This window comes from Mixophyes fleayi, chromosome 3 (assembly GCF_038048845.1).
Source record: "Mixophyes fleayi isolate aMixFle1 chromosome 3, aMixFle1.hap1, whole genome shotgun sequence".
NCBI classification, from domain to species: Eukaryota; Metazoa; Chordata; class Amphibia; order Anura; family Limnodynastidae; genus Mixophyes; species Mixophyes fleayi.
This window is the reverse complement of record NC_134404.1, coordinates 219,007,466-219,031,266: the sequence shown is the minus strand read 5'-3', so window position 1 is coordinate 219,031,266 and position 23,801 is coordinate 219,007,466. Positions and strand designations below refer to the sequence as shown.

Sequence of the window (23,801 nt, the reverse complement as noted above, 5' to 3'; positions counted from 1 at the left end):
CCTTTGTCATATAGACAGTGTGCAGTCAATTAGTAACATACTGTGAGAAAGAGCGAGACAGTCTCCCAAAACTGCTGCAGATATCGAGCACCAGATGGATCGCTGCAACACTGTTAAGTAATATTTTTGCATTTATGACTTCTTTTCATTTTCCACCTTAAACTTAATGTTCACTGAGAGGTCTGAAAATATGAGAGAAAAAAAATATGTAAGTCAGGGCAGGCCTACCATCTGTTTCCGGTAAGCCAGCCAATTGAAGTGAACTTGATGCATGAATAAAGTAGTGTAGAATGATTGTGTACAAGTACAGTCATGACCAAAAGTTTTGAGAATGACACAAATATTATTTTTCACAAAGTCTGCTGCCTCAGTTTTTATGATAGCTATTTGCATATACTTCAGAATGTCATTAACAGTGATCAGATGAATTGTAATTAAAATCCCTCTTTGCCATTACAATAAACTTTATCCCAAAATCAACATTTTCACTGCATTTCAGCCCTGCCACAAAAGGACCAGCTTACCCCAGGTCAGTGATTCTCTTGTTAACACAGGTGAGAGTGTTGACAAGGACAAGACTGGAGATCCCTCTGTCATGCTGATTGAGTTAGAGTAAAAGACTGGAAGCGTTAAAAGGAGGGTGGTACTTCAAATCATTGTTCTTCCTCTGTTAACCATGGTTACCTGCAAGGAAACATGTGCAGTCATCATTGCTTTGTACAAAAAGGGCTTCACAGGCAAGGATATTGCTCCTAGTAAGATTGCACCTAAATCAACCATGTGATGATTAAGTAGTTTATCTAATGACTGATTGTTATTTTCTGTTGAATTCATGTATGACCATGTGAATACTTTATGTAACCTCTCAAAGTTTGCTTTGCTGAATGACCTAGATGACCTGTGCAATTAATAAAGAGTCTTTTGAAACTAGCCAGATAGATAAGGATCTTGGGGGAGTTTGAAGCCCCAAAGTTGTAAACCATCTAGCCACTCAAAGCAGATCAGAGGTTAGAGATTCTCTGCGGTGCCCAAACATATATCTTAGTGATAGATAATTTATTTCGGAAAGCTGTGTCATTTTGGGAATCAATCTGACTTAATTGAAAGTGTTATTCCTAAGGTGGGGATGAAGAGCCTACAAGAAGGGTTTAAAATCTTCTGCTTTAGACATTACATCGTGCATTTTCATGAGGGAGTCTATCAATGCGGAAATGTCCCATATTTTTCCATTGTGTTCCCTCACACACATCAAGTCTACCTAGTAAGTAGTACTCTGATTTTATTTCCTATTTTATTATCTGAAACTCATTTGTGCAACTTATTGTATGTCTTGTTATTAATTTTTGTAAATAAGCTTTGGAAACATTTTTCAAATTAAATAAATTTTATCTCGCGTATTCTCCATGATTCTTTGTCAACTTACGAAGCCCAGGGAGACTCATGCTACATGTGTATGTGATTTAAGTGTGAAACATTTAATAAGTGGTTCTGGTGAACGTAAGGACACCATAATAAATCCTTTGTGCTGGCAGAAAAGGTGTATTCATTGCTAAGTGACTAAAGTGACGCCAGTCACAGCCAGCTTTTCAGATTGCTGTATCTGGACAGGCTGGGCTTTCGTGACGAACCATTTATCAAGAAGAGAGGTTCAATATTTGTGAAGAAGGCTTCAGGGTGCCAAACAATGTCCAGCAAGCGCCAGGACCATTTCCTAAAGTTGATTCAGCTGCGGGATCGTGCCACCACCAGAGCAGAGCTTGCTCTGGAATGGCAGGAGGCAGGTGTAAGTGCATCTGCACCCGCAGTGAGGCGAAGACTTTTGGAGGATGGCCTGGTGTCAAGAAGGCCAGCAAAGAAGCCAGTTCTCTCCAGGAAAAACATCAGGGATAGACTGATATTCTGCAAAAGGTACAGGGATTGGACTGCTGAGGACTGGGCTAAAGTCATTTTCTCTGATGAATCTACTTTCAGATTGTTTGGGACATCTGGAAAAACTCTTGTCTGGAGAAGGAAAGGTGAGCGCTACCATAAGTCCTATGTCATGCCAACAGTAAAGCATCCTGAGACCATTCATGTGTGGGGTTGATTCTCAGCCAAAGGAGTGGGCTCATAATTTTGCTTAAGAACACAATCATGAATAAACAGGGATAAAACCAAATCATCCTCTAAGAGCAACTTCTTCTAACCATCCAAGAACAGTTTGGTGATGAATAATGCCTTTTCCAGCATGATTGAGCACCTTGCCATAAGGCAAAAGTGATAACTAAGTGACTTGGGGATCAAAACATTGAAATTTTAGGTCCATGACCAGGAAACCTCCCAGATTTTAATCCTATTGACAATTTGTGGTTAATCCTCTAAACGCGGGTGGACAATCGAAAACCCAGAAATTCTGGCAAATCGGTCAGTATGTGGCCCAGAAGTTGATTGACGGCAGCCAGGGCGAATTGCAGAGGTCTTAAAAAAGAAGGGTCAGCACTGCAAATATTGACTTTGCATAAACATAATGTAATTGTTACTTAAAGCCTTTGACTCTTATGAAATGCTTGTATTTTTACTTCAGTATACCATAGCAACATCTGACAAAAAGGTCTAAAAACACTGAAGCAGCAAACTTTGTGAAAGCCAATACTTGTGTCATTCTCAAAACTTTTGGCCATGACTGTAGATTGTGTAGGAGGAGTTAACCAGTGTATTTAAGATTGCAATAGTCCAGTGAATATGAATATATATATATATATATATATATATATATATATATATATATATATACCTAATTGTCCACCTCCCAGTCTCCGCCTACCCCCCTCCCACTCCTGCCCTCCCTCCTATCCCCCTTTTACCTCCTTCCTTTTCTTTCTCCTCTCCCCCCCTCTCCGTCTCAGCCTCCATCTCCCCTTTCCATCCTCCTACCTTTGCGTCTCTATCCGTCCTACCTTCCCCTTAGATTTTACGCTCCTTCGAGCAGGGCCTCCTTTCCCTCTGTTCTCCACCACCTTAACTCTGCTCTCCAGCTCCTTGTCTCTTCCGTGAGGTCCTCCTGCCCTTCTACCCCGCTGGGGGCTCTCACCTCTCATCTAGCTGTACATTGAGCTTCTGAGTTACTGTGCTTTTTGTTAACTGTACCGTGCTGCCTCACCCTGTATCGTGTTTGTCTGTCCCTGTACGGCGCTACGGATACCTAGTGGCGCCCTATAAATAAAAATTAATTAATAATAATAATAATATATATATATATATATATTTATTTTTTTTTTTTCATGTCTGTTATTTTAATTTATTGGCTTTTATGAGCCATTTTTCACCTTTTACCAAATCCCATTTTTTTTGTAACCACATTCTGTATTTTCCATGTGTTTATATCATGAGAAATTTCTTTATTCTGTGTTGCCCCCTGGATATGAGACACATTTGCTCATCGGGTACAGCTGTATACAAGGCTGAGAGTGTAGAAATGTTGTGATGCTTCCAAGAGTAATGAAATTCAGAGAATTCTGGTTATTTAAATACATGGCTTACAACACAGAGAGAAAATGGGTATTTTACATGATGCTACAAACACTTTGAAAATGGAAATTTTATTTTATTGGAGTTTGGTGCTAATTATTGCAAAAATCTTGGTAATTAGTAGCAAATAGCTATGGGACCACCATGTTGATTTTATTGTAAGGATTGTCTGCTTTATCATTCATTTGTTATAGACACTGTGTCATCAAAAACTGACAAAGATGCAGAGAGAAGTTTCTTAATCTCAAAACATATTCTACAAGGAAATGGACACCCTGAACCAGAAACAGGTAAAAGTCAAAAATCTGCTTAAAGAGTAAATGGGTCATATATAGTTTATAGCTCATAAAACTTATCTATATAATGAAGCTGCTTTATTCCATGGGACCACGTTGTAAGGGCTTTGTTCCCTTACACTTGCCACATTTTACGTGGCTAGATTAGATCAATTCCCTACATAAATCATAATGCTCCCACATGCAGGGTACTCTAACTGGATAATTTATTTCAGACATCAGGCTTGAGAGATCCTGAAAGAAAATAAAATGGCACATGAGCCTGGGATATTTACTGCAAAGCAGTTTATTTAAAACAGTTTTCCACTTTAAATACATTTCTAGTAAATCCCCTTCCTTCCGTTTAACAAGGAAGGACTGTAATTGGCAGGGTTCCAGCATTCACATTGATGAAGTCTCTGATTACTTTTGATACTGCTTGGCTTTCTCTATAGTAGGAGAGATCCACTTTAAAGGACATGTCTATGAGATTTAAGTTATCCTTCACTAGGGTTTGCCTTTTGTAAGAGTGAAGAAAGCCCCCATCGGTGCATGTGTAGGTTCTTTATTTGTTGTAAGGACAGATAATGGTAGTACTGTTCAGGAAACAAATCCCACAGGATTGTTTTTTTTTTCCTAAGCCCGTATGCATCAATATGAACCTCTGTTCTTTGAAGTTCCACAAGGAAGTGGCCACCATGCAATAAAAGCAGGTCATTTTGGATGCTTTTTATATTATAAACCTAAAATACAACTGACATCTTTAAAAACATTCAAAGATTCATATGTAAACATTTCAGCATCTTTGCAGAACAGAAAATTACAGATAGCTGATTTTCTGTCAGCAGTCCCATCGTAGAATACTTCTACAGCCACTTTTAGTTCTTTTACAGAAAATGGCTAATAACATGCACTCTGCTTGAAACAGAATGTCACACTTAAGTTCTGTCTTTGGAATTATACATATATACCTATGAATGTTATTAGCATTAATAATTTTATATGGCAGCTTACAATTTAAGTTAAGTGGTCCTTTTAAGCTGTAATAAGGTGGCATAGTGGTCAGTATCATCAAAACCCATCTATCTTTCCACATTAGACTTCACCCTTTTGGTAAAGTTACTGTATATTGAAAGTTACATCTGTGAAATCAAAGATGGCAAAGACTGTGTTCCTATTCTTCTAAGTGTCATGTTTGACAGTGATAATTGTGCTTTGTCATTTGAGTTTACCGCAATTGATGTTGTCACTGTGTAGCATTTAAATCAATAACCACTGAATTATGTTCTAAACTTCTCCTGTATGTGAACATTTACCTGATAACGTGACATTATTGTCAGACTCCGTGAAGGTCATTATTATTATGTGGGAAAAAAGTCGATAAACGTATTTATAGATGTTCTTGACAAATGTTATTCTATTATTGAATCTTTAGCTTTAGAATTATACTCCCAGAATCTGAAATGGTAGACCGTGTATAGGAAGTTACAGTTGCAAAAACAATGTTGGCATTTCAGTGCATGATAATTGAAAAAACTTCAAAGGCAATGAAATCCAAAATGAAATAGTCTTACCTCGGCAGACCTGTTCACTTCAATTATTAATGTACTGTTATGAAAACTGGCTGCTCGGTTGTTGCAGTCAGGATATATGAGGCAATTGTGAAATAAACAGTAGATTTATTGAAGCAGCTCAATATGTACAATCAATTGAGAGAGATAACAAAAGCAAGATAGGAACTTAGCAGGTATGAAAACAAGCAAGGCAATATCATATAATATGGCACAATGATGACAATGCTATAGGTTACTGACAGGATAGTAAACCACAAACAGTCACTAATGCAAACAAGGTTGATGGTGTATTATAACAGGAAACACTTGGCACAGATAATAAATGGCACAAAAACTGGTATGCAAGTTAGGCAGTGATGATACAGTCCTTTGCTTAAGGGATGAGTCCAACTAGCAGCAACACAGTATTATGCAAGGTAGTGGTCACTTCTGAGACAGACCCAAAACCCATCCATGTGAAGCAGGTGAGTCCAGACACTGTGCTTATAAGTGTCTGCTTATAAGCACAGTAAAGTGAAGGTAAGACTATCACAGTTTACACATGAAAGGTAGGATTCTAACAATCTGCCCGGTTTAGCCCCAGGAGTCTAACTCGGTGAAGGTCTTTTCCGCAAGGAGGTTTGGTCTTTGCTGCTAACACCATGCCTGTCGCAGTTCTCCAGAGGAGACTTACAGATGTGATGGTTGTCCACAGGCATATGGGGGTATCAGAAGAGCAGAGCAGTTCCGATAATAGGAAACCAGGATCTGAAGAGGAGTACTAGATACAGGATACTGGATATCAGGATTAGCTGAGATGCACCCGATACTGGATATCAATGGGCCCTATCTTTCGAAATCTTTCATACATTTGGGCCACAAATTGTACCAGATTTGGCTCTCTGGGGCCTTGGTGCTCCCACCCTTCATTCAACATATCCAATAAGCCCCTTGGCTGTCTCCCAAATAATAGTTCAAAAGGCCCAAACAGTGTAAAGGCTTGAGGTACATCACGGATGGCAAGCGTCAAATAAGGGATGAGTGTCCAAATCTTTTTTTCTCCTGCGCCACGGCTCTCCTCAACATGTGTTTTAGTGTGCGGCTCCACTAGGCCGTCCATTTGTGGATCGTACACGGAGGTGTGAAGAGCCATCACCCCTAGTAGCTGACACCTGTCCTTTATTACCTTGGACATGAATGGGGTGCTCTGGTCAGTGAGAATTTCCTTGGGAATTACCAAACATGGAAAAATCAACTAGAGCTCCTTAGCTATGGTGCTGGACTTTATATTTCACAGGGGAACTGCCTCTGGATATCAGGTCGCATAGTCAAGCACTAGTAATATATATTTATGGCAATAAGTAGACTTCCCCAGCAGCCCCACACCTATACATTCAATGGGAACCTGAACTACAGGTATTTGTATGAGAGGTGCCCTATGTATGGGGTTAGGAGAGGTTCTCTGACAAATTGGACATGATCAGCAATACATTTTCTCTGCCATATGTACACTTGAGCAGAACTCATTCCTGTGTTTTATCTTCCCCCAGGTGTCCCCCACAGACACGTGTATGTGCTGCTTTTAACAATAGAGGTACATGTAGCCGAGGAACAATTAACTGTTCTAACATTTCCCCTTGTACAATACCAATATAAAAATAACAAAATATGGTATATCTTCTGTAGGCTGGGTGTCTTTTGCTATACCATTCACCTGAGTCACATTTTTAAATGCATGTTCCAAGGTTGCATTGTTAATCTGGTCACAAGCAAAGTCCTGCAAAGGAATCAACGTTGATATTGTGGACAGGGGCAGGCTGGAAAGTTTCAGCCCGGGGGGCGCACAGGCGGCCGCATCACATGACACGCGATGTGGCCGCATAAACTGTGCATTCAGTTTATGCGGACAGCGCCGCTTGTATCCGGGGGGAGGGGCGGCCCAAACAGTGATTATACTGAGCGGCCCAGCCCGCCCCTGATTGTGGACCAGTCCGTATCCTCACCGACAGGCAAGGAGCATTGCTTTTGACTGTCCAGGCTTCCTCGAACGGTGACACATTTGTAGAAGCCCTGCTGTGAACCCCAAGATAGAATTTTGGTTTGGCAGTTTCCAAAGATCAAGATCCCGACACTGTGGCTTATTGGGCAGATCCTTTTAAGATTGGGCTTCCGACCGTTGAATTAGTTGCTAACATGTCTGGACTGACTTGCTTACAGAGGTCCTCTTCAAAGAGTGCGATGTCTCGACCTCATAATAAGAGGATATGGCAGCTTAGGCATTATGGCAGCCACCACTGAAATGGTTTGTTTTTTAAGTGTGACTGGCAGAAGAGTTCTTTCAAATTTGTCATTTTTCCAATATATGCAAACAACTTAGATAAGCAGGCGCAACAAAACAGTCCGTGGGGTCCGGTAGTTTAGGACACTGGGCCCCGAAAGTGACCTGACTTCCCACATTTCGAGCACTTTGGATTAGACAGCTTTGTAACTCAAAATTTAAGCACGGATAATTGGATGCCTGGTCATATTCCAGATCCATATAAGCTCGCTGAGCTTCATCGATAATGGTGCCAACCTCTCAGCCCAACCTTCAGGAGGCCAATTTGCCCTTTTTGTAACTCTCTCAAAGGACACCAGATACAATTCTATGTCATCAACTTGTGACCTTTACTGCAGAGCTGGACCAGTTGGTATGTTTTTGTCATGAATCACCTGGTCTAACTCTTCCTGTAAGAGCCTGGTGTTTTCCCCTTGTGCCTCTGCAATTTGTGGCACCTGAACCTGCTGCTCTTGCTGTGCAGTAGCCACATTCATGAGAGCTTTTCAAACTTCCTCCATGTCATTATGTCCACACAGGTTGGATAGTGGAAACTTGCCTCCCTATGCATCTGTACATCTGATACCACTTGTGGCATGAGCACCATTCTGATGATGCACACACAATCAACTTCTTGCTTTGTACATTGCTTTTATTGTCAGGATGGCAATTTAGCTCATAATAACATAAAGTTCTGCTCCCTAATCACCGGCCAACTTACTCATCATCAGTTACAGCTACATAATGAACAACTCAGACTTTTATACATCACAGTCCAGCCACAGCCCTAGTTTGCTGGACAGGTGACACTCCCATCTGGGGGTAAATGTATTAATGTCCGGATTCTTCAACTTCGGCGTGTTCAGCGTCTTTGACGATTAAATTTAAAGCGGCGCTGCATTGTAAAGGGAAACTGTACACTTTCACACACACAGCATAGGAATACAGGTGGAACACCGGGCCCTAATCAATTAAGGAATCAGCTAGTACAGTGCTTTGACAGGAAGCTTAAGTAGCTGGGTTTGTGCTGTGGGTGGAAGATTGGTGCCAACAAGGGGCCAGTGTCCAGTTAGGAAACTAACTATAATAGCCAGCACTAGTGCCATGGGACTTTTGTAAATATTTTGAAAGTGTTTGATGCGACCGCTGAAGCCACTGTAGAGGCTGTATTATCCATCCTGACAAGAAATAAACAGCAAATTGGTTTGTTTGTGTGTGTGTGTATATGTATGTATGGTGTGTGCATGTATATATGTATGTATGGTGTGTGTATGTATGTAATTATGTATGTATGTATGTATGTATGTATATATGTATGTATATATATAAACTTCCATGACACTGTCTGATATCTTGTTGCTGACCTGGAAGAAGGGGAATTAAAAGGGAAAGATAAATTTAAAATCAACAAAAGGCATTTCTGTGCTTCCCCCTTGAAGTCATTTAGTGAATTGGCTATCGGAGAAATCACAAAATGCAACTATAATAAGTTGTCAAATTTATTTACAAAGGAATATATATATATAGAAGAGAAAGAAAGGACAAAAAAAATGCAATAAACAAGATTATTGTAATTTTTTATTTACAATAGCATTAAGGTAAAATGTATTATGTAAATCATCTAAAAGTTGTAACAATACATTTTCAATTAAAAATGCAAATATTATAACATTTTTCTAGTTTTCAATGCTAGAAGTAAAAAGTTTGTAGGTGTGTGTATATGCATATCTAAAACTGAATCCTTTGTGTTTGGTTTCAGGAGCAGTCTTACCACTTGCCCTTGGTTTGGCAATCACTTCGCTACTGCTGTTGATGGTAGTTTGTCGTCTTCAGCTTGTGAGGCAGAAGCTGAAGAAAGCTCGTCCATTAACTTCAGAAGAGTCAGACTATCTCATTAATGGCATGTATCTGTAGCAGTATATGAAGCAACGTCCCTTCACTCTTTTCCAAATCCGACCTGTAAATGAATTTATTGTCTATATACAGAGGATTACAAAATGTATTCATCCCCTTTGGCATTTTCACTTTATTATTTTCCTACAAATCTTAAGTGGAATAATAATTTATATATTCGAAAAAGCTTACCACTGATCAACACTAAATACTCTGTACTATCAAATGAAAAAAAAAAAAGATTAATTATGGATAAAAACAATAATTTATTGCAAAGGTAAATTGCATGTAGAGGTGCTACTTTGTAGCACCTTTACATGCAATTACAGCTGTGAGTCTATTTCAGCAAGTCTCTACCGACTTTGCACATCTGGACATTGATGGAAGTCGAGCAATATTGTAAAGAAAAAAGGGAGAAAACGGCAGGTTAGATGGGGAATGTTGGGGAACAGCAGTCTTCAAATCATTCTACAGATACTCAGTGGGATTTGATTGGACCACTTGAGTAATTTTTTTTGTATATAAGACAATATGAGTTTTGCTGTTTGATTTGGTTCATTGTCCTACTGCCATATAAACCTTCTCCTAAGTCCCAGGTCTATTATAGACTCTAACAGATTTTCCTGTAAGATTTACCTATTTCTTGTTCAATCCATTTAGTCCTCTAATTTGACAAGTTTTACAGTCCCTAGAGTTTTTGGGATGATGCGCAGTGTTAGGCTTATGCCATTTGTAGCTCCAAGCATTGAGGCCAGAAAGTTAATTTCTGGTCTCATCAGACCTTAAAATCTTCATTCACTTGGTATGAGTGTTTCCCACATGCTTTTTGCACGCTTTTTTGGAGACTGCTTTTCTAGACAGAAAAAAATACATTGTGCCATGCTCTTTCCATTTCCTTATTATGATATGTAAAGTGCTCTGAGGGATATTACATCTCTGAAATCTCATATCCATACATGCCAACTTTCAAAACTTCCGGGGGAGAAGTCATTTGACAGACGGTAGGAGGGGGCGTGGTGGCGTAACGCCCCCTCTGTAAAATGCCGAAATTCACGGAATTGAATAGCAGGGCGGAGCGGGACTTAATGATGCGATTATGCCCCGCCCCTACCATTTAATGCTGTGAATTTTGCGAATCTTGGAGATTTGTCTACTCTTCCGGGAGTCCAGGCGGACTCCCCGAACTTCAGGGGGCTCCTGGGAATTCCGGGAGAGTAAGCAAGTGTGCCATATCCTTGCCCTAATTGATGATTTCCAGTAACCTTTCCTTGGATTTGCTTTGAATGGTTTTTGATCTACATTATGAAGCTTTTGTTTAGAAATCCACTAAACATCAGTAGGACCTTTTTATTATATCAGTGGAAACACTTTAATTATGCACAGTAATTCAGTCAATTAATTATGTGACCTCTGAAGACAACTAAATGCCACATTGCTTATTTAGATTCATCCTGACTAGGGGTAAATAATTAAACATTTAATTTCTGTTTTTTTTATTTGTAATTAATTAAAAAACTATTTTTTTACATTGATATTAAAGTATTTTGTGTTGAACAGTGATCAAAATTCCAGAATAAATCCATTTTTATAGCCACTTTACTTCAAATTCAGGAAAGACACTTGTGTTAATTAAAGGGACTGTAATCTCAAACTTTTTTGATTTGTGTTGTGTGCAGAAAAGTAAATACAAAAATGCTGTCTGTATCTATTTTTTCTGTCTTTTCTTTTGGAAGAGAACAGCCACCTACTAGTGGTCCTCAGAGATTCCCTGTGCTCCCTTTTCTCTCTCCTGTCCTCTCCCCACATCCCTGAAAATAAAGAACTTCTAACTCCAGTAATGCAGGGGTGAGTGAAGATAGAGGAGCCAGGGGTAGGGAGGTTTCTTTCAGTTCACATAGGAGAAGATGGTCTTGGAGAATGATGACAAAAACAATGAGGGTGTTTCTACTGAGCTGTATAATTGTTGTTTGTAGTACACATAATAACAAAGTACAACACGTCTTTCTGTACAGACTTGTATATACTATATTTCTTTATAAAGCTATAATATAAATCATATGTAAATGTTTTTAAAAATTAATTTAGTGTGCCTTTAAATAGAGTAATTCAATCTCTCCTTATGTATAGCAAACATGAACCCTCACTTACCTGAACCACAAACCACTTATCTGTGAGAACAATAATAACCTATAACTGTCTTTCCCAAGTGTGTTCCTCAGAGCTCTAACAGTGCAGGTTTTCCATGTCTACTTGCTGGAGCACAGGTGTATTCATCACTGACTGACACATTATACGAGATCCTCCTGTTACTAATTGTTTCACTTGTGACCTGGAAAACCTGTACTGCATGGGGTCCCCGAAGACTGGATTGGTAAACTCAGACCTGTATGTAATATTTATGAATTATGTGTGTTTAACACATTTGACTCCTTGTCTTTAACAATATAATTAAGAAACTGTACAAAACTGTGTGACAATAAATAAAGCATAAAAAGACAAACGTAACACAAACTGTTTTGCATTGCCACTGAACTTAATTATCGCAGGACGTAGAAGATGAATCCATATTTTAATTAACATTCCCTTATTGATAAAAAAGATTATTTGCAAATTATTGCTATAAACTCTATTCAGTATACTTTGGTATTTTTTCTCTGGTTGAGTGAATTAAAGATTGCTCCCATTCCTCTGAGAGACTTCAAAGGTTCCTACTTGGTAATGCCCAAAAAGTTTTCTGCCAGTCTTTCTGACAGGGGAGGGTTGGCAAATTTTAGCCCTGGGGGTAAGAATCGAATCTGCAGCCTATTAGGAACATTCCGCAGACCCAGCCCAAGGTAGCCCACTGTGGAACCAGCCCTGCCTGCCCCTGTTTCCTGATAATTTGGCCATTGGGTGGTACTGTTCTGTTCTGGCTATAGACTGTATTTAATTTTTCTTTCGCACGGCAAGCAGTGTGGCAGTTTACACATCTGTTGACACTTAGCAATAATAATATAGGCAGTAAAATAATGTTCCCCTGCACAATAACTGAAGCCCATGGAATTTCTATTGCTTCTTTAGAGAAAATAATCACTACTTCTAAGGGTATATTTTCCTTTTACTATATTTCAGTGTTATAAATTGTATAAAAGGATCCTAGAAAATAGCTTTACAATTAAAATATATGTTAGAATTTTCATTTTTAAAGAATAAATAGAAATGGACATCAAACCATATTTTTAAGTAATATAGTATTTGCCAATAGTGATGTGTACTATATATGTCAGAATGGGCATGGGGAAAGAAGCTTCTGCACTGAACACAAAGTCCTGTGAAAGTTCAAATTGAACTGTGCCTTTAGTGTTAGCTCTGTATAGGACTGCTGGCAGCAGATTCCCTGTTTTTTCTTGCCTTGCTAGATTAATTTCTGCCCATAATGCTAGGCATTTATTATATTATTACATCATGTGTTTTTATAGTGGAGAGGGATGGCATTTCATCCTCATCACCCCAACTTATTGTTCTGACACTAGGAGGTAGGTTTACTATAGGAAGATTTGGCTAGGATGTTAAATGCCTGGAGGATTGAAAATAGCTAAACAGTCTGCAGTTTAGTGAAAATTTCCATCAAAACTGTTAGATAAAAGGTTTTTTTAATACCTACTTCTAATTGAGAGAGTTGAATAGCTGATGTACATCATCCCAAAAGAGGGAGATTTGTGTAGCATGCCAACCATATATGATAAAAAAAAGTTCCCCTGTGGGCACAATTTCTCTAACAAGCCGGATCAGACATGGTATAAATTTTATGTAATTTGTTGTGGGTAAAGTATTACTGATATTACAATTTCTATGCTGTTTTATTGATTATGTCTCTGACCAATAATCTTCTTCAGGAGGAGGGCCTAGATCTGATTCATACTTTCCCAATGAGGATATTATAACTTGTGGAGGTGATTCCTGCTTCTGATTGGCTCAATAGCACAAACATGCTGTTTGAGCTATCTCGCCAATCAAAACATAAGAGGAGGCACAATTGACTTATGAATTATGGGGCCAATCATTATTTATTAATTAAGGGTCTAATTTAATGCAAAATGATCTTATTGGGGCAAATTTTAGTTTTCATTATATTAAGGGGGCAATATTATTGTATTGTACTATGGGGCAATATGAATATATAATAATAATTATATTATGGGGGCAACACTTTGAGTTCTGTGATTATTTAGGATGCACACATGTAGCACTACATATTGCCCCCATAGTATGATAAAACAATAATATTGCCCCCTTAATATAATGAAAAGTACAATTTGCCCATAACTTAATTTATAAATTATTTTTTCCCTTTAATCAATAAATAATGATGACAACTATAAGTCAATGGTGCCTTATATTCTGAATGGCAAAATAGCTCAAGCAGCATGCACTTTGAGATTTTCGCCTCTCATGACCACTGCTTTTTGTTTGGCGGTTTTCCCATCAGTTTGTTAAACAGCAGCTTAGTACATCTGTCAGTTTGTATTTTGTTCATGTTAAAAATCGGGAGTGGTGATTTTGTAAAGAGGTGTTTTGGTAAAACCTGGTGGTTTGTCTTTTATTAAATCTTATGGTTTACCCAAAAGCTCCCTTTAATAAATCTACCCCTAGGACTTATTTGCTGACATTGTATTTAGGTACACTGATGACGCTGCACCTCTAATACCAACAGCCAATCTGTATTTTGCATTTATCTGTCTACCATCACAAGTTAGACAATGAAAGCAGGTGTCTGATTGGTTGCCATGGTTCAGTGTAAATTATGCATATAAATGCCACTTTTTTTTACTGTGCCAGAAAATCACTTATTCTAAGCCAGTGTTTTTAAACCTGGTCCTCAGGATCCCCGACCATTCTTTGGGTTATAATGTTGAAGATGTGATCTTATTCTACCAATTTTCCAAAGTGGAAAGTGTTTTCCACGATGATGGGCTTATATATAATATATAACTTTTCTGCTCTGCTCACATATCACAGGTCTCACTAAGGTGATGTGAAATTAACATGCAGAACAGTAAGTAATCTACTGGAGTATAAAGCAATGGTATAGTTATCTACTGTCATATGTGTCCTATACAATCCTTGTTTTACCATTCTGTGTGTATCTCACTGTATAGAAGTTTGTTTTTGTTTTGTTTTTCTTGCACTATACTGTGAAATTACATTCTCAAAATAGGTTCTGAAAGCAGCCGTAGTAAACAAAATACTTTTATTTCTTTATTTTTTTGCTTACTTGAGTTTTCGTTTACATAAGAGCCTTTTACTTCAATGCCTAAACAGGAAAATTATTTACATCGGAAACTGAATGGGAGGAGCAGTGCAGTGTTTTAATTGCATTGATTGGTTAACAATGACATTGAAGTACTTGCTGGAGACCCCATGTCTGTATTAGCTTCTTGTGACTTTGGACAACTTGCCTCACCGTATCAAAAATAGATTGCAAGTACAATGGGGAGTGAAATAGTGCCTTGAAAATTATGTGAACATAAAAATGTTATTCTCCAAATCAGTGCTCTAAATGTGCCGGTATGAAAGGAAGCGGTCTAGGAAGAAGGGAGTATAGAGGGGAGTCAGGCATTTGAACCTGCATAACTGAGTCAATAAGTTTATAAATTTGCTGCTAGTAAGGTTATAATTTAGGGTAACTCCACCAGACGTGCAACAGGGTACCTTGCAATCCGCAACCCCTCCAACACCGGTCACTAGAAGCAGGAAAGATAGTACGGAGACGGGAGTAGAGCTTTCAGATATCCATAAAAGTGTCTGAGCTGGAGATATTGATAAAAAATTTTGTGGGGCAAACCTAGTCTATCCTGTAATTCTGAGAATGTAGGGAAAACCCTCATTGGAGCCAGATCCCAAACAAAAATGTTGTGAGAAGACCAGTGGTGAAACGTTTTATGATCTAGACCTGGATCAAAATGTTTATTGTTCCAAAGTGGGACAAGATGTTGGTATTTGGATAGCAATTTGTAGGACTTAGTCACTTGATCCCAAATTGATACAGAGAAACGCGCAAAAGGAAGCTGGGCTAGACGTCTTGTCCTATGTTGGGATGAAATCCAGAGCAAGGAATATGGGGAGTATACTGTAATATATCTGTTTTGATTTGAGTCCACACTCTATGATAGGGAGGTGAGTGCCAGAGAATACATTGGGACATATGCGCTGCTTGATAATTCTTTAATATGTTTGGGAGGCCCAGGCCTCCAGCAGTTTGATACTTATAAAGAATTTGCATTCGCACTCTAGGTTTTTGTCCTGCCCATACAAATTTGGATATAATTTGCTGCAAATGTTTGAGGAACCTGAATTGGAAGTGTTTGCCATAAGTACAGTAATCTGGGTAAAATATTCATTTTGACAGAGGCCATTCGGCCAATCCATGAAATATGAAATTTATGCCATTGAATTAGATCATTTCTGATTATATTAAGAAGTCTGGAAAAATTGGCCGCGTACAGAGAGGCATAACTTTTAGTTAGATAGATTCCCAAATATTTAATCTTATTATGTTGCCATTGAAAATTATAATTGGTCTTAAGCGATTGGGTAATATGTTGAGGAGAATTAAGGTCTAATATTTCAGATTTGTCCATATTTATTTTATAATTCGAAAGAGAGCTGTAGGTCGAAATTTCTTTAGAGGTAGGGAAACATGTTATCGAGATAGCGTAACTCTCAAGGTAGTTAGGCAGGGCTTCCGAAGAAATGGATTCTGGTATATTTTTTTTATCCGGATATTATTGCGTCTGTTGCAGTTCTCAAGATCTTCTTCTATTTGATCTTTAAAGGTATTAAGATCCGCTCATAGACCAGCTATCTCAGTATCTGTTGTTTGCTGGTGTTTAGAGATTGCATCTAGTTGATTTTCAAAAACGTCCGTTCGAGAACTAAGTTCTGATATTTCCGCATGAAGCTCTGAGACAATTACTCTCATTTCTGATTGAATTGTTTTTGTGACTATGGCAATCACATCGTTGGGAGTAAGCGGGCCTCGGGCGATGAATTGTCATCTGAATCTATTGTTTTAGAATGGCCATTGGCCTCTTCAAGAGCTTTAACAATGGTATGTTTAGGAGTGTTACTTATTTTTTTGTTTTTGTGAGACATATTGGCAAGAAGAAAGTTCCAACAATCGTTTCAAGAATTATGTAGAGATCAAAACCTATAGAAATCTGTTGCGTAGAATTGTAATTGGCTTCCCAATCTGTGTAGGAAAATATACGACACTTTCCTTCACAACATCAATAGCATGGAGTATCCCCCGCACCCACTAAGTTTAGAGTCGAGGTGACATTATTTTACAAGTTACAATTGCAGGACAGAAGCCAGGAGGCATTAACGAAGCTCGGCTTGATAGAAGATCCAAACGTTTCACTGGTGTTAATGACTATTATTGTTGTTGTTGTCAAGGGAGCTATTCTCACCGCTGACAGCACAGGTAACACGTTATGCTGGGGAAGCAGTTTCATCTCTTGTTTCACCTCTTCTCAGGACCTCCCTGTGAGGCTGCAACCAATGAACCCAATGGAATGAGATCTTACAGCAGGGGAGCTCACTCAGCTCTAAGGGGAAGACTTTGGCTTATATCTCTCTCCAGCCTAATGAGACGACATATGAGTGACAGGCTCACAGCTGCTGCTGCCGATAACAGACACTGAGTCAGGAGAGCTGGCAAGGATCCAAGCGTGCCTGCAGAACCCACGGGGAAGTGTGGGAGGTTGACTGGCTGGATGAAGTAGGAAGTGATGCAGGTAATGGCGGCTGCAACTTCCGGTAATTGAACAACTGGCGAGTGGGCTAGGATCACCGTCACAACCAGCGCACCGTTCACCAGTGCACTGGAAATTGGATCACCAACACAGTACACACACTATATAGAGCCTGAGGTGTGACCACTGTAGCAATGTTGTTGCTGTTTATCAGGCCAGGAGGTTACCACTTCAGGAGGGCTGATATAGGCAATGAGGCTTGCAGCGAGGCGATTTGGGCAGACTGGTAAAAAGCGTCAGCGCTCCCTGCAGCGGGAGCTACAGTCTACTCAATTCTCCAAACCCACCAGTGCTGAAACAGTGCTTGAAGTGCACTAAAAAAACAGGGTATTTTCGCAAAAAGGAGAGAGCTACACCAAACTGTGACTATCCAGTATGGCACTTAGCCCACGCCCCATACCACTCTTTCTGTAGGAGCACTCTGAGCTAATGTTCTGCCTGCTACCCCGCTGTCCTAATCATAAGTAATCAGACAGGAGGAACCCGCCACAGTGACCATGAAATAGGTAGCTATACACAACACCCAGAAGTGGTGACTGTCAAGGAGCCTGGTGGTGGCAGCGACTACTCTCCTACAACTGGTGTGCAGTTGGCACTTACAGTTGATGAGTGGCTGGGGAACAACAGTAATAGTGGTCAATAACAGCATGTCACTGATGCAATGTCAGGCGCCGTCCCACGATCTCCCCGGGATGGCCGCCTGTGCTCTCCAGCGTCTGGTTGCTAAGCAATCAGACGCGTCACTTCCGGCCGCCCGGCCACTGCACACTAGCGCGTCCCCGTTGCTAGGCAACGGAACGCTATGCCCTGATCGCCACCGGCGCTAATTATGACAGCGCTGTGACGCTGCTCCTCATTGGGCCACAGGACTATTTAAACCCCTCCTGGCCCTCCTACCAGTGCCAGAGTATCAGGTCCCTACCTGCCTCCAGCATTTCCTAGTGTTCCAGTATCCTTTGTCTGTTTTCTGATATTTGTCTTTCTGCCTGTGACTCTTGTAACCCGGACTGCCTTTTGACTACCCCTTTTGGATCTCCCTCTGTACCGCGCTTCCAGAACGCTACTGACTTGCCAGGTTGTCTCATCTTCCCTTCGGATACTCCTTGTGTACCTGAGACCAAATTCAGTGCAATTAATATGTTGGAAACATTAGCTTTTTCACCACATTATAATTTATATTAAATGATAGAAATACATTAAACTTATTTAAATGTTGCTAAGATAATGGTTAAGTTGCGTATTAATTTTCCCATAGAGTTCCAGAAAAGATATCAGGAGTATCATTCATTTAAAGAGTCATAAGTCAGATGTTTAAATACCTGACCTTATTATGGGGAAGGCTTTCATTAAGTCTGCATATAGAGGAGGAGGATCAAAAGGCTAAATCTCATAGGTTTGCTGAAATTCTACCATGGTCTAACCAAACAATAGGATAGACATGGGAGGAAATTAACTTTAATGTCAATTCTGCAATATGAAGAATGAACATAAAAGTAAAATGAATATTACCTTGTAAGAAGTTCCTTATCCAAGAATTACATAACTTATGTAACTTTAAAAATTCTCTGATTGGTTTGGATTTTTGGGTGTCGGCCTTGTCTAATGAACAGGTCACAGGGTGCAAATAAGGATGTTTAGATTGCCAATTAATATGATGAGTCTACCCACCTTTTTTATGGGAATCTAGTAGCAATATGATTAGCAATCATCATTGATAAACCTCACTTGTTTATCAGGAGTTGCATGCATGTTCCATGCATGAGATGTAGGATAGATAGGTGTCAGATAGACTTTAGAATAAAGATCTGGCTGGAGATTTTGGCAAAATTGGGTATCATGAAGATAAATCAAGTCTACTTTGATAAGTTTCAGTAGAGCAAAGAGTTTCCCTCTTTTCTGGGGCTACTTTAACCCATACTTTCTGACTTGTGAGATCGCCCTTCCGGGAGGGGAGATTTTTGGGTAATTATTTTAGACCAGACCAGATGTCAAAATGTATGGCTGACTCATCTGCATCATCACTGGGTCTCTTGTGAAAGCTTAGTTTTTTCCTAGCAGCAGTAGCCTGAGAAACTGAAGGAGGGGACGCCATTGTGTCATTTACCACTTAAGCTGTCAACTTGCTCACCAGGAGCTTATTATTTCTCTTGTGATCTGGGACAGTTAGAAATAAAGGGAATACATAGCTCTTAAACCTAGAATCAAGCATAGTCACCAAAATGTAGTGATCCGATTTCAAGATGTTGATAACTCTTGGATCCTGGCAAAGCGAATAAAGTACTTGATCTACAAGTCTGACATACTTAGAGTAATTGCTTTGTTTCATCTCCTCCTTCAATTTCTCAAGCTTCTTTTCCAAAAGTCTAATTAAGGGAATCACTTTGCTTAAGCTATCAGTGTCTGAACTCACTTCACAGGTGACTACTTCGAATGGTTTCATCACCATGCACAACACGGAAAATATTCTCCACTACGCTGGACTAAAGTACATTCCCCCTCCTTTCCCAATGTCATGGCTTGTGGAGTAGGTGCTGATGGCGTTTTTGCTGTTCCTCCATCCTCACAAGCATATAAAGTGTGGAATTCCACCTTGCTACCACCTCTTGCTTCAGTTGGTGGTGGGACAATATAAATTGTTCTTGCAGCTACTGCAATTTCCTACATGCTGTTGCAGAATGCCGAAAATGTCCCGAAATATTTCAGGCCACAGACAGCATCTCCTGCACATCCCTGTCATTTTTCAAAAAGCTCTGTACCACCAAGTTGATTGGGTGAACAAAACAGGGAATGTGATGGAATTCACCCAGCTGTAATGCTCTCACAATATTGGTGACGCTATTTGAAATGACAGATCCTGGGGAGAGTTCAAGTGGGATAAGCCTTGTTGCAATGACATCCCTTCGTTTTTCTAACAGGTTGTCAACGGTATGCCTTTTACTGAAGCCGGTGATACACAGAGTAGCCTGCCTCTGAAAAATCTGGCATTGTAGGGTATATGGTGCTGCTGAAGGCGATTCACCAACCCAATGGGCTGTCACACTCGTATATAACCTTAGCAACCTGGATACAGGACTAACTACGCTAACTAGTGAGGATATTGATGAGGAAGGTGATGTTAGTGTAGATTGCAGGTGCCAGGATCTAGCTGAAAGAGAAGGGAGCTAGCAGATGCTGGACTGCTTGTTGTTATTTTTTTAATATAAGTTTCAGATTTTCCCAACAGCTTGCCAGGAAGTCGCTTCAAATGCTGTAACATGGATGACGTTCCTACATGGTTAAGGTCTATACCTCAACTGACTGTGGCTTTACAAACACTACAAATAGCTAGACAACTGTTGTCAGGATTGGGTAAAAATAATTTCACACATAAGAGGCAAATTTTTTGTTCTTATACCGAGGCATGACAATGCCCTTCTTCTTATCACTGGCAATAACTACTGGTGCAAGACTTACACAAACAACACCATCCTCATCAACATCCTCATTAGCGCCGTCATCAGCTATACATATTTTCCCCTCATCCTGTTGCAAATGCAAAGTCGTATTCTCAATTTGTGTATCACTCCCTGACAACCAGCTTGAAAAACTAAGGGATGTCATTGCAACATGGCTTATCCCGCTTGGACTCTCCTGAGGATATATGATTTCACCAATATTGATAGAGCATTTCAGTGGGGAGAATTCCATTCCATTCCCTGTTTTGCTCACACGATCAACTTGGAGGTAGAGAGCTTTTTAAAAAATGATAGTGACATGTAGGAGATGCTGCCTGTGTCCTGAAATATTTCAGGTCATTTTCAGCATTCTGCAACAGCATGTAGAAGATTGCAGCAGCTGTAAGAAGAATAGAATTTGAGGGGGAATGTACTTTAGTCCAGCGCAGTCGAGAATACTTTCCGTGTTGTGCAAGGTGCTAAAACCACCCAAAGTATTCACCTGTGAAGTGAGTTCAGACACTATTAGCTTGAGTCAAGTAATCCACCTAATTAGACTTTTGGAAAAGCAGTTAGAGAAACTGAAGGAGGAGATGAAACAAAGCAATTCCGCTAACTATATCGGACATTTAGATCAAGTACTTTATTTGCTTCACCAAGATCCGACAGTTATCAACATCTTGAAATCGGATCACTACATTTTGGCAACTGTGCTTGTTCCTAGGTTTAAAAGCTATGTCTTCTCTCTCTTTCCAACTGACCCAGATCTCAAGATATGCAATGAGCTCCTGGTTCACAAGCTGGCAGCTCAAGTGGTACATGACACAATGACGTCTCGTACTTCAGTTTCTCTGGCAACGGCTGTTAGGAAAAAACTTTGCTTTCCCAAGAGACCCAGTGGTGATGCAGATGAGTCAGCACAACATTTTGACATTTGGTGTGGTCTAAAATAATTGCCCAAAAGTTGTGACAGCTCTGCCGTAAAATGAACTCCAAATTCCAAGAGGAAGACCATTACTGGCAATTACATCAAATTAAAGAGACTTCTGTACTGTTGAATTTCAGCGGGAATGAATTAGTATTGTGTGAGGGTGATGTACACAGTGATGTGGGTGAGGATGATAATAATGTAGATTGCACGTGCTGGGATCTAGCTGAGAGAAGGGAGTTAGCTGATGCTGGTATGCCTATTAATATTTTGGGAAGAATGGCATGTTGGCAATTTTATGTTTTTCTACAGTAAACTTTCACCTTTATTAGAGAGGTGGTTTTTTTTTTCTTTAAAAAAGGTAAAAGTTTTTTTTTTTACATTTTTGTTTCCCTGACTTAACACCACTATGCACTTCAGCATAGGCTTTAGCAGATGATGTAGAGGGATTAGTATCATCATGACTGGTGCCATCAGCTGCTTGGTGCTCGTGGTCTTCTGTGGACTGATGTGAATCCATATGGATGGTACAGAGCGACGAGACTGGAGAGTGACAAGAACACTGCTACCCCTTTTTCTGTGTGACCAATGGTACTGAGAATGGAGAGTGACAAGAACAATGTGGAGAGTGACAAGAAAACTGCTACCCCTGTTTCTGTGTGAGCAATGGCACAGGGCAACATCACTGGAGACTGATAATAAGAACACTGCCATGCCTCCTGTTTCTGTATGAGCAATGGCACAGAGCAATGTCACTGGAGACTTATAAAAACACTACCACCGCACCTGTTTCTGTTTGAGCAATGGCACAGAGCAATATTACTGGAGACTGATAATAAGAACACTGCCTTCCCTCTTGTTTCAGTGTGAGCTATAGTACGGTACAATGTCACTGGAGACTGCCAAGAACAGCCACCCCTCCCTTTTCTGTTTTAGCAATGATGCTGGCCAACTACTAAGGAGACTGTCAAGAACGCTGCTAACCCTTCTATGCCTGTCTGTGAAATGGCGCCGGATCTACGTGGAGGGCGGTTTTGCCCAGTTTTTAGTCCCATGGGCGCACAAAAGTACCGGTACTCGGATCTGCGATGTTCGGGTGGGCTCGGTTTTCAGAAAACCATGCACGAGCATCTCTAGAAAAAATATAGTTCTACCTAGTTCACAGATAAAAAAAATAAATATATATATATGGGGTGTAGTCAAGTAAAGAGTGTGAAAGGAATTTAGGTGTTCTAGACTCTTTTTCTGAGTTGCTATTTTTCATAATCTTAGGTCTAACAACCCAGTTGAGAACATGTTCAGAAAACGCTATTGAGTTCTTTCTTTTATATCCTGCGTTGGCGTTCATTTGTATTTGACCATTTTTTTATTTTTTGGGGGGGAAAAAATTGTGTTTTAATTTACATAAGCGTTTAAATACTGTTAAAAAAAATTGTAACAATTGAAAAAGTACAAGCGCATTCTCTAATGTCTGAAGCCACTAATTAAAGTTCCAAGACAAATGGCAAGGACAATGTGTCTGCAGGGGCAACGGGTGAGAATAAGATTTCTCCGATGTTTGTTTGTTACAAGAGGAAACAGCATAGAAAAGAGCCAACAACAAGTAAAAACCAACTGTGTTAAGACAACAAGATGTCTCCTCTTATTTTAAAGTTTTATAGTAGGAGGGAGGGGTAGGAAAGGGACAGGAAACAAAACGGGTTAAGGAGGGGGAACGGGGGGAACGCGGAGGGAGGGTTGGGAAGGACAGGCACGTATATCACCATACCTATTACAAAGGAGGTTGTAAGCAACATAATTACAGAATAACAACCTATAAAATAAGAAAATAAAAAGTAGAAGGCAAGATATATGGATCTCTTATCCATGGCGCACGACGACCAACCTGGAGGGCCCGGAGACGGCCCAGAGTTTATGTACCATTAGAGGACGAGAGAGCCAAAGGGGGTAAGCAGCTACGGCTTTCCTGGAGATACCACGGGGCCCAAACCTTGTCAAAGTTGTAGGATTTATTGTGAAGGTAGCATGTAATACTCTCCATGCTTGCAATATGCCAGATGTAATTCCGTAAGGACTGCATAGAGGGAGGGTTAGGATC

General features: G+C 39.9%; 1 protein-coding gene across 2 annotated transcripts in view; it reads left to right on the top strand.

Annotated features, from left to right (window-relative positions):
* The window catches only part of LRP11 (LDL receptor related protein 11), a 498,092-nt gene that overhangs the window by 42,142 nt on the left and 432,149 nt on the right, over positions 1-23,801 (top strand). Inside the window, exons 7-8 of one of the 2 annotated variants that reach the window (XR_012689692.1) lie at positions 3,702-3,797; positions 9,412-9,849. Coding sequence is in view for 1 of the 2 variants with exons in the window: in XM_075203121.1 (XP_075059222.1) it covers positions 3,702-3,797; positions 9,412-9,566 (251 nt within the window). In the remaining variant the exon portion in view is untranslated. Of the gene's footprint in view, positions 1-3,701; positions 3,798-9,411; positions 11,250-23,801 lie in introns of those variants that run through there. The other variant, XM_075203121.1, reaches the window with a different exon arrangement.